At 33.1% G+C, this 11,695-nt stretch overlaps 1 protein-coding gene across 1 annotated transcript; it reads left to right on the top strand.

Annotated features, from left to right (window-relative positions):
• Positions 1–1,430: 1,430 nt before the first annotated feature.
• Positions 1,431–10,623, top strand: LOC120067187 (Peptidase M1 family protein). The gene is made up of 30 exons (XM_039018665.2): positions 1,431–1,563; positions 1,895–1,987; positions 2,450–2,533; positions 2,691–2,735; positions 2,921–3,061; positions 3,150–3,225; positions 3,407–3,483; positions 3,778–3,891; positions 4,014–4,088; positions 4,188–4,295; positions 4,384–4,596; positions 4,697–4,758; positions 4,904–4,931; positions 5,025–5,111; positions 5,221–5,246; positions 5,355–5,418; positions 5,506–5,586; positions 5,756–5,851; positions 6,288–6,344; positions 6,521–6,630; positions 6,756–6,836; positions 6,921–7,104; positions 7,381–7,529; positions 7,613–7,751; positions 7,882–8,028; positions 8,113–8,194; positions 8,288–8,463; positions 9,828–10,055; positions 10,209–10,280; positions 10,363–10,623. The coding sequence occupies exons 2-30, from the start codon at positions 1,910–1,912 to the stop codon at positions 10,441–10,443; spliced, it is 2,961 nt and encodes a 986-aa protein (XP_038874593.1). The 5' UTR covers positions 1,431–1,563; positions 1,895–1,909; the 3' UTR covers positions 10,444–10,623.
• The last annotated feature ends 1,072 nt before the right edge of the window (positions 10,624–11,695 follow it).

Consider the following 11,695-nt stretch of genomic DNA (forward strand, 5'->3'; position numbering starts at 1 on the left):
AACTCTTCAAGCTCTCAGTCTTTGAAGACTGCTCCCAAGCACTAAAGATCTGAAGATCGAAGATTTGGAAAACTAAGATTCCAAACTTTTGAAGACTTCAAAACTAGAGCTTTAAGAAAAATTGGAAGACTTAAACTAATTATAGCGTTCAAGAGAAAGAATTAAATGAATATATAATATAGGTTATATCTTTACGTACTACAAATCAATATAAATACAAAGTTCGAGTTCGACAAATTAAATTTGTCTAGTTGACGAACAACAAGCCAATATGCAAAGGAGTTGCATTTTTACTTCATTTGTTGCCCAGGAAGAACGTAATCACAAAATGGATGAAAGGTTCATTGTTTCTTTGTTTACTTTTATTACAAATTAAATCTTTAAGGCTCTTATGATAATAATTTTGCCTTTAGTTTCAAAATTACCAAATTATTTACAAGAAAAAGAATTACAAATTTGGTATTTCAATTGATGAATGAAACGAGGACATAATACTAAGAATCTTTAAATGATTTTAGATTTTCTTAAAATCAATTTAAACATCAATATTTCGAAGGAGTAATTTTGGCTATCACATCCAACTATATTAAAAAATTAATTTTTTTAACTGACTTTTTTTTTTAATATGAGTAAAAAATAGATAATAAAAATATATAAATTTATGGATAAGAGTACTCTGTAAAAATAAAAAAAAATCAGATAGTTATCAAATATTTCTAAAAAAAATATTTTTATTTTTAAAATTTAACTTAAATTTTAAATGTGTATAAAAAAAACTGAAAATCATAGTTAAAAATGGCGAAAAAACAAACTTAAGTTTAAAAATTAGAAAATCAAAACAAAAGCCACTTATATTTTACCTTCTCAAGTTTTCTTTATCCAACTTACATTCTCAAACGTAATAAATTTTCTAAAAGACATAGAATCCATTTTGTAATCCTTTTATTTTTGAAAATTAATCATATAAACACTATTTCTACTTTTAAATTTTTTTCCTTTGTTATTTATTTTTCACTGATGATTTAAAAAACAAAACCAAAATTTGAAAACTTAAAAAGTAACTTTCAAATTTTTTTTTTTTTGAATTTGGCCAAGAATTCAACTATTGTACTAAAACATGGTAAAAATATGGATGATATAGACTTAATTTTTAAAAATAAAAATAAAAAACAAAATAATTAACAAATGATTGTTATTGGATAAAAAATTTTCGGAGGAAAAAAAACACCCTTTTTTGAAACTTCCTTAACACTCCCTTACACTTAAAATACCAAAATTTGCTATTTTGATAGCCCAATGACCCAATAAATAGATACGAAAAATCAGTAAAAGCTTATCCCCAAATCCCCAATTACAAATTTACAACTTCATATATATATATATTCCAACGTTTTATCTATTAAAAAGGGAAAAATATATATATTTTATTCCCCCCATTTTCTTATAAATATCTCCGGTTGTGCTGCCCTGTTGCTTGTTCATCGTAGGCTTTCGAAAGGGAAAAAGAAAGTAAAATAGTTGAGACGAAAAGATCTCTGCTTTTCTGCATTTTGATCAATTGAGGTAACTGCACAAACCTTGCTTCCTTCAATATTTTCATGTGGAGGTTTAATTTTTGAATTTTATGTTTGTATTTATATGTCATTTTTATTTTTTTCTTTAGTCATTTGTTTTTTATCCAGATTTTGGGTTATCCCTATATCCTCTATATAAGAGCGAACTGGGTCTTTCTCCTCTGCTTTCTTATTGAGGGTATTTTTTGATCTAAGAGTTTTTGGGGCCCTATTTTGGATTGGTTTTGGTTTTTGATTATCTGGGTGTTGATTATTTTCGTCAAAGGTCTTGTTTAATTTCTGGGTTTGTCAAAAGTAATTGATATTAGTAGCTCGTTCAGGATTCTTTTAGCTGAATGGCCCGGTTGGTTCTACCATGCAAGAGCGTAGGATTGGCAAGGAATAACCTCTTGGGTTTGATTTCATCTGCTCCTGTGATTACCCATTTCCCAGTTTGCTTCATTTGTTTTTCTTTATGTCTGTACTTGTATACAATTATTGCAAAGAAAATGCTGGGTTGAGAATGTAGGAAAGTTCATGTTACCATCTCTAATATTTGAACTACTTTATCTTATCTTTGATTGTTTGCCTTATCATTTGAAGTTGCAAAATAGCTTGGTCTAATTTTATGTTACAAACATTTGTAAATTGTAGTCTTAGTCTTAATAAAGGTATCTATTATTTTTACTGGGGTTTCTTAGGCTGCTTTCTATGTTCTCTGTGCAAAATAGTCTTTCTTTTGGCTGCATATTAGTTCATCAGATCCAAGTAGGATTGCATACATGAATTACTATTTATTTTGGTTGGCTGCATTCCAAAATTAAACTTCGAAGTGGGAATGTTGAACATGTACTTACACTTCATTTTCGTCTGTAAAGAAAATTACTTTTTTGCAGGTTCGAGCTGCACACCATCTTGTTAGTTCATTTGGAAGTTCAGTCAAACATAGCACTAGACAGAGGCCCTTATTTACTTCACAGGTTCTGGCAACTATCATCATTTTTTGTTTATTTATCATTGATAGACACGTTACCAAACTGAATTCATTTTGTTCGTCATATGCATTTCATACTTAGGGTTTGTAAGAAGTATAGGACATTTCTAAAGATTTCATTTATTTTGTTTTTGACTTTTCAGGTGAAATCTGGACTGAATTATCGCTTTCCATATCATTTGCCATCTGTAAGCTCTTATAACATGATAGAGAATCACTCTGCATTCCATTTTCTACACACTCTGATTATTTGATTCTACTAATTAAGTGTCTCCTTTTGAAAGTACTAGCCATTTAAGTTTCTTGCCTTTCAGAATGTATTAGTAGATTTTTCAAAATCTTAGCCAATTATGCTCACCATCCAAATTTTCAGGGGCCTAAACAAGCTAGTAGGAAGCTGATTTGTTCAGTTGCAACAGAAGCATTGCAAGAAAAAGCTGAAGAAAACAAAATGGGTACACCTAAAGAGATATTTTTGAAAGATTACAAGATGCCTGATTACTATTTTGACACGGTATGCAAACTTTAATTTAATTTTGGATTTGAATTCTATCACCATGGCAGTTTCTTATATTATTGAGTACAATAAAATTTTTCTATAGGTCGATTTGAAATTTTTGTTGGGTGAGGAGAAAACAATTGTCAATTCAAGAATAACAGTGTTCCCTAGAGTTGAAGGTACTCGGAGTGGCAACCTTTGTAATACGCTGTTAATCGTTGTTGTTATCTATGATTTTTTTTTTCAGTATTTCACCTGTAAATTTGAATGAGATATCTGATACATCAACGTTCACGTGGTTCCTCTAGTGTGAAATAACCTAGTAATCAATTCAAATTTTTTCTTTACTTTTTGGTTCAGGATCCAAATTTCCTCTGGTTTTGAATGGTGATGATGTGAAGTTGATTTCAATCAAGATTAACAATGAGGAGCTCAAGGTAGATGATTGTATATTTAATGTGTACTCAAGTGCAAAATTTCCCACTTGTGTCGGACCCCTCTCTTTTGAATTGGAGTTTGTTTTAGTATCGTGTGTCGGACCCCTCTCCTTTTTGTTGAGCTTGGTTTCTACAGTTACAATGATGTGTGTCGAGAATATTTTGAACTGCCAATGCAGATTGCTCAAATGAATTTAGTTGCCTGTATATGATATTTGATGTAAATTCAATTCCCAATTTAATATTCTTATGGACCTATTGTCTTTATTTCATCTCTACGCGGCCAAAATTTAGGAGGAAGATTACATTCTGGACTCCCGCCATTTGACAATCCTATCACCGCCAACTGGTTCTTTTACTTTGGAAATTGTCAATGAGATATGTCCTCAGAACAACACATCTTTAGAGGTTAAACATGCATTCATTGATAATTCTCTCTCTCTTTCTCAGTTTATTTTTTTTTTAAAAAAATTATTATTATTATTTTCATTACAACTCTAGAACTTACGTGAAATTGCCTTTGGATGAAGGGACTCTATAAATCAACTGGAAATTTCTGTACACAATGTGAAGCTGAAGGTTTCCGGAAGATCACATTTTACCAGGTTGGAGGAGTTTGTTGTGTTCTGTTCAATTATGTCTATAGATCTGTAATTTAGATCGTCTGGCATATAATTAACTAATGCACCGTGAATGTTGAGCAGGACCGTCCAGATATAATGGCAAAGTACACATGTCGCATAGAAGCCGATAAGTCATTGTACCCAGTGCTGCTGTCTAATGGAAATCTTGTAGATCAGGGTGATTTGGAGGTGAACCTCATTTTACACAACCCCATGGCATTTGCCATTTTGTAATGATGCCCATGTTTAATGCTTATCACAAGCACTCTTTCTGCAGGGTGGAAAACATTATGCCCTTTGGGAGGATCCCTTTAAAAAACCCTGCTACTTGTTTGCTCTAGTAGCTGGCAAGTTGGTTAGCAGAGACGATGTTTTTATTACTCGTTCAGGTAGGAAAATCTCCTTGAAGATATGGACCCCAGCTGAAGATTTACCCAAGACTGAGCACGCCATGTATTCCTTGAAGGCAGCTATGAAATGGGATGAAGATGTTAGTATTTTCATATATCAATAGATCTTTCATTGATTTACATGCAAGTAATGTACAGTATTTAATGCAATATCATTTTGTTTTCATATGCTGAAAACAGGTTTTTGGATTAGAATATGATCTGGATCTCTTCAACATTGTGGCTGTTCCAGATTTCAATATGTGTGTTCTCTATATTGTCATTCCTTTTCTTTTATTGCTTTTGTTTCTGTTCATTTTGTCACTGTTTAACTGACTCTAGATGACTTCTTAAAAAGTTTGTCTCATTGCTTATTTCATTCTGATGGTCTCATTTTTAATTAACCAGGGGAGCCATGGAAAACAAGAGTCTGAATGTATTGTCTCCTAAACTTTGTTACTTATGTGACCACGTTTATAATTCAAAATTCAAAATTTTATTCATGTCATTTTCTTTTCTTTGTTAACAGATTTTCAATTCAAAGCTTGTCTTGGCATCTCCAGAAACTGCTTCTGATGCAGATTATGCTGCCATATTAGGAGTGATTGGCCATGAGGTTTGTCATAAAAGTTGTCTCTCAAGAACTGGGAATCATATTTTCTGTAGTACTAGTGCATGGTTTTAATGATCACACGTTCACATGAATTTTTTACATTGTCTTGCAGTATTTCCACAACTGGACTGGCAACAGGTTGTTTCACGAACGAATATAATCACGAAATTTAATTGTCATTTTTGTGTATGCCTTTATTCATTTCTTATTTCCTGATGATATTCCCATTCCTTTATATTTATGCAGGGTGACATGTCGTGATTGGTTCCAGCTGAGCCTGAAGGAAGGCCTTACTGTTTTCCGTGATCAGGTATGATATTTATCCCTCGAGATATTAGCAACTTCAACAAAAACACCTAATTGATCCTTGAAACTCTTCTTGTTGCCTCAATCATAGGAGTTTTCATCTGACATGGGAAGTCGTGCTGTGAAAAGAATTGCTGATGTTTCAAGACTTAGGAACTATCAGTTTCCACAGGTTTGCCTTGTGTATCCGCATTTAAGATTTCCATAACTTTATGCGTACACGGACATATATCATACTTATATTTTCTCTGACCAACTATTTACTAAATTCCAATTGCTAATTGTTTGATGTAGAAATTAGCACTTAAAGCTCATTTTGTCCCTTCATTTTTATTCTGCAGGATGCTGGTCCCATGGCTCATCCAGTTCGACCACATTCCTATATCAAGGTTAATAGTTATTTTGATGTGAACTTCTTTTCTCTATATGCATATTTTGTTTTGATGCATGTCCTAACGTTTTAATCCCAACATTCTACAGATGGACAATTTTTACACAGGAAAGTGTCATTCTCTATGGGTTTGCACGAAATTCTAGCTATTTGTTTGTTCTTTCCTTTCCATTTTCGGCTTCTTTTGAAATTTTTACTGATATTACTTCTTTTTGAACCTTGGGTTCTCAATTTGCCTCTTCTATCAAGTTATGATCTGACACGGGTCCTGTACCAACTTGAACATGCAGTGACGGTAGGCTTTATCATCGAGTCTTCACATGCTGTTGAGTTCATTTTCTTATCTTTCTATGAAGAGACTATCTAATAACTGATTTCTCTTTGCAGGTCTATGAGAAGGTTTGTCATTTAAGCATAATGTTTCCCCTTTTTCTCTGGGTCAAGAAAGATCGATAATGAACAGTTAATGCTTGTGACCATAGGGTGCTGAAGTCGTGAGGATGTATAAGACCTTATTGGGAAGTCAAGGATTTAGAAAAGTAAGGGTTGAAAATACTTTAAATTTTTCTGAGTACATTAGATCTTTAAAATTCTTCTTTCGCATCAAGAAAATGTTCGAGATATAGTATATAATCCTTGTGCTCCAAGAATATCTTTTTTATGTGATAGCTCTTAGCTTTAAGAAGTTGGTTGATCAAAATTGTTTATATCACAGGGCATGGATCTTTACTTTAAGAGACATGATGGTCAAGCTGTTACCTGTGAAGATTTCTACGCCGCAATGCGAGATGCAAATGATGCCAATTTTGCTAACTTCTTATTATGGTACGACATTTCTTGAATAGGTTATGTTCTATAGGTTGTACAAATGTGTCCTTGAGTTCTAACTTCTTACTATGGTGTTTATAGCTATTTTGCTTCATTTTGAATTTTCTTTCATGCAAAATCAGGTACTCTCAAGCTGGGACCCCTCAAGTCAAAGTTACATCTTCTTACAATACCGATGGTCGTACGTTTACTTTGAAGTTTAGGTATATAGTCCGTTCGATGTTGTTGACCTTCTTGATCTTTTTGTAGTCATTTACAAGTTATTCTAAGTGGTTAAAATTCCGTAGGCAAGATGTCCCACCAACTCCTGGGCAGCCAGTCAAAGAGCCAATGTTTATCCCTGTTGCTCTTGGTTTGCTAGACTCATCTGGTAATAACTTGCGTCTTTCCTCCATATATCATGACGGGGTGTTGCAGTCTTTATCTGAAAATGATCAGCCAGTCTACTCCACAGTCCTCAGGCTGACTAAGGTTAGCAGAGAAATTTCATTAGTCTATAATTGTTTCATTTACAAACTGCTCAAGAGCTATAACTGTTGGTGATTAGATTTATATATGGCTATGGTAGATTCCGTTTGCCCAATTAACGTAGTTGAACATGGCGGCAAGCTTAGACTACCACTTGTTTGTTTTTGCATTTGATCAGGAAAAATAAGATTGAGTTAATTTCGTTTGCTAAGAACTGGAACATTTAGGAAGTAGGACACCACATTTTCCTATATCTATTGATTGCTATGCTTGATGCAGAAAGAAGAAGAGTTTATCTTCTCGGATATACCTGAGCGGCCAGTTCCTTCTTTGCTTAGGGGCTACAGTGCTCCTGTCCGTCTGGAAACTGATCTAAATGATGATGATCTGTTTTTCCTTCTTGCCTATGATTCGGATGAGTTCAACCGGTCTGTGTATATATAAAAAATTGAAAGTTAATTTGGTAATAATAATTATTAAAGCTCTTCTTTCCTTTCATTTTGTGATTTAGTTGGGAGGCTGGACAAGTGTTGGCGCGGAAACTGATGCTCCAACTGGTGGCTGATCACCAACAAAATAAGACATTGGTTCTTAACTCGAAATTTGTTGAGGGTCTGAGATCCATACTTTCTGACTCAAGCTTGGATAAAGTATGTTGCAACTTGGTTTTGTACTTGGGTTTCTTTGAAGTTCCTTATTTTCTGTTCTTTTCCTAAGCCGGGAAGCTGGGTAGGGAGACCCAGTACAGATGATGAAAGTTAATGACCATTGGTAATCCAGGAATTCATTGCCAAAGCGATAACTCTTCCTGGCGAAGGGGAAATAATGGACATGATGGAGGTTGCAGATCCTGATGCTGTTCATGCCGTTCGTACTTTCATTAGGAAGCAACTGGCCAATGCATTGAAAGAAGAGCTTCTCACTGCAGTATGGACTTCTCTGAACCTGCAATTTATCGAATAAATCTGAACTATTGTTCTGTATATAAAATTCTATCATTAATCTTCACAGGTAGCAAACAATAGGAGTTCAGAAGCATATGTGTTTAACCATCCTGAAATGGCCAGGCGTGCTTTGAAGAATACTGCCCTCGGTCTGCTCAGGGAAACTAATTTTATGTTTGAACTACTGGTTCTGTAAACTTTTCAAGTCAACTAATATCTTCATTTTCTTTGATGATTTTCAGCATATCTTGCATTAGTTGAGGATGCAGAGATTGTCAATCTTGTGCTTAATGAGTATAAGAATGCCTCGAATATGACTGACCAATTCGCAGCTTTGGTGGCTTTAGCTCAAAAGCCAGGTGAAACTCGTGACGAGATTCTTGCTGACTTCTATGCCAAGTGGCAGCATGACTATTTGGTGAGTCATTAATTCTTCTCTTCCCACTTGATGGTGTAGCATAATTCTTTGTTGTTTATAATTCTTAATTTATGTCTATAAAATGGAAGATTAAATCTCTTTGAAAATCAATATTAGTTGAAGGGTCCTATAAAGTAAATGTTTTTTGAAGTGTTTCTTAGAGTTTTAGACTGTTTGACGCTTGCTTGCATTTATTTTTAGTATGAGAGTTAGGAACAGTAACATCCAAGATTCCGATAGTGGAGAAAGTCGGCTTTATTTTGGTGGGTATCTTGTGACAATGCTCGATAAAAAATGCCATGTTCTTCTTTTAGAAGAATTATAAATTTAAAACGAAAATGAAGAAACAACTCATAATTGGTAAGAAAATTCTGCAAGAAAGTGAGTGAGAATGTTGTTCGAAAGAATCTGAATCAGATTCAGAGAAACAACTATTCGAACGGTTAGTTCTCTAGAAGAAAAAAATGGTAAAAGGAACAACAAAAGGAAGAACAAAGAAGTTAGATAGTGAGTCAAAATCTTCCAAGAAAGGGTCTGAATCAGATTTAGGAAAAGAGGCATTCAGACGATTTTTTTGGGAATAGGAAAAAAGAAAGGAACAGACAACATACGGAAAGAGCTTTCAATGATCTTATTTCTCCATGATTCAGAAGATACTTCTTGCAATGATTGCAAGGATGTGTAATTTTGAGGTTGACGGAAACGTGGGTCTCCAAAAATAAAAAGGAAAAGAACAAGAAAAAAAAACATAGAAATTGAAGCTGGATGGAGACTCTGAGTTAAGAAGCAATTGAGTTATTTAAGTGGGTTTTACTTGGTGATGATTTAAGGAAAACATAGAAATTGAAGGAGCTGAATGGAGATTTTCAGTTTGGATACTATGTTTTTTCAACAACCCCTAAGATCAACTTTATGGAATTATAGTTAGTTTGGACTTTGATGAGCTGTCTGGAGTTTTCGTAAGCTGAAGAGTCGAAGATAACGAATTCGGTTGGAGTTGGAGCTTTTAAAAATCATTAGAAGTAATTTTGCAGTAATAAGTCCCAACTTCTGTTTCTTTTAAACTCAAGATGAGTTATTTATCAAGAGGGAGGGAATTGATGGAAGATAATTAGTAGTAGCGACTGTTGGTAGTTTGTAATTCTTAGTTTGTGTTTATTTTTGTTTGCCATTGTTTGCTCTATCAGAATTAAATTTATTGCATTAACATGCTTTGAATATAATCAAATTGATGGATGATTTATCCACTTATTTTATAGGATTATGACTCCAAAAAAGAATTAGTTTTTAGACTCTTGGTTGCATCATTCTAAAAGGTCTATATAAATTATTGTGACAATTGTTTTTCTACAATTCTCTGTTAGGTTGTTAATAAATGGCTTGCTCTTCAAGCCATGTCAGACATTCCTGGTAATATTGAGAATGTTCAGAACCTCCTAAATCACAAGGCCTTCGACCTGCGAAATCCAAACAAGGTATACTCTTTGATCGGAGGTTTCTGCGGATCCATCGTCAACTTTCACGCAAAGGACGGATCAGGCTACAAATTCTTGGGTGAAATTGTCCTGCAACTGGACAAAATTAATCCCCAGGTGAGTTCAGGATCAGCACTCCCTTCAACCGTTGAATCGGTGTAACGATCTCTCAATTTCTGATTAAAGTTTTTCCCTCCATCATCAACCGAGTCAAGTCCTACTGTAACTATTCTCTCTCACAATATCTGACTGATGTGTCGTTGATTATAGGTTGCCTCTCGAATGGTCTCTGCCTTCTCAAGATGGAGGCGTTACGACGAACACCGACAAAATCTTGCCAAGGTAAATGTTGCTTTTAAGATTTCAAAGTGGAATTTCGTCATCAGCTGGCTAGGCATTTAATGATTTTGATGATATTTTACAGGCACAACTGGAGAAGATATTGTCTGCCAATGGACTGTCTGAAAATGTGTTTGAAATTGCATCAAAAAGCTTAGCAGCTTGAAAATATATCATAAATCTATTCAGGGATGGGAAAGTAATCTATAGGATTGATGGGTTCATAATAATAATATCACCACTTGAGCCTCCTCAATGTAGAAAAGAAATGCTTGTTTGAATCTCAAGTGCTTTTGGGTGTGGTGGATTTTAAGCTATCTATAAAGTTTTCTTTCTTTTTGATCCATTCTATTCAGCCTTACCATCACTAAATAAGAACCTCCTTTTTGCCTTGGTTTTTGGCCTTAGTTTTCAGTATATTTTTTTTCCACGACAATTGGAAAGAAGTCTCATAGCAAGCATATTTGAAAATTATATTTGCAAATTTGTCACACAAATAAATAATTTGTAAATATGTTAAAATTGTTTTATTTTTCATGTCATGTAGATGTTTATTGGTGAGTCTTTATGGTAAGTGAACATGCCATTTTTATTTGAATTGATATTCATAAAAATTCAGCATATGATTAGTAATATTAATAATGAAAAAGGTCAAATCTTAGTGATATAGCTTTTCTAGGAAAATTAAATTTTCTTGTTGATCGAATTTTTAAAATTATCATTATATTGAAATGTAGTATTTTTATCTCATCAATGAGTGTATATTAATGTTTACCTTGAAATAAAGGTATTTTTAAATTTAGAAAATTGGGTAGATTATTTACAAATATAGTAAAATATTATTATCTACCGTGTTCTATAATGTTTATCACGCTCTATTGATATATATCGTTGATAGACAATTGCTTTTTGTTATATTTGAAAATATTTTTAACAATTTATCATTTAAGACAATTATTTTTTAACAATTTATCATTTAAGACAGTTATCCTAAAACAAATTGAACAAACAATCACAAACTTTTATTGTTTTGAAATGGTAACATATATAAGTTTTAAATACTACTTTGGCTACTCTACTTTTGGCTTTGGTTCATTTTGGTTTCTATACTTTCAAAATTTTCATTTTGGTCCTTACAATTTCAGTTTAGTTCATTTTGTTCCATGTATTTTTAAAATATTTATTTTGATCATTGAACTTTCAAATAGTGACTATTATGGTCGGTGCTTTCATTTTTACTATTATGGTCAGTGTCTTCATTTTTACTTTATTTTTAAGGAATACTATTATGGTCGGTGCCTTCATTTTTACATTATTTTTAAGGAATCAAAATGACGTCAATTTTTGAAAGTTTTGTTTAGAGACCAAAATGACCAAAAGTTAAAAGTACAATAACAAAAATAAACATTTTCAAAGTA

This window comes from Benincasa hispida, chromosome 12 (assembly GCF_027475165.1).
Source record: "Benincasa hispida cultivar pf3 chromosome 12, pf3_genome.v1.1, whole genome shotgun sequence".
NCBI lineage: Eukaryota > Viridiplantae > Streptophyta > Magnoliopsida > Cucurbitales > Cucurbitaceae > Benincasa > Benincasa hispida.

Excerpts from the sequence above, each read along its gene's own strand:
- LOC120067187 (XM_039018665.2), top strand. The coding sequence starts at position 1,910 with ATGGCCCGGTTGGTTCTACCATGCAAGAGCGTAGGATTGGCAAGGAAT. Across the intron at positions 5,419-5,505 it reads TTACTGTTTTCCGTGATCAG|GAGTTTTCATCTGACATGGG; the intron begins GTATGATATTTA and ends CCTCAATCATAG. Across the intron at positions 7,752-7,881 it reads CTGACTCAAGCTTGGATAAA|GAATTCATTGCCAAAGCGAT; the intron begins GTATGTTGCAAC and ends TTGGTAATCCAG.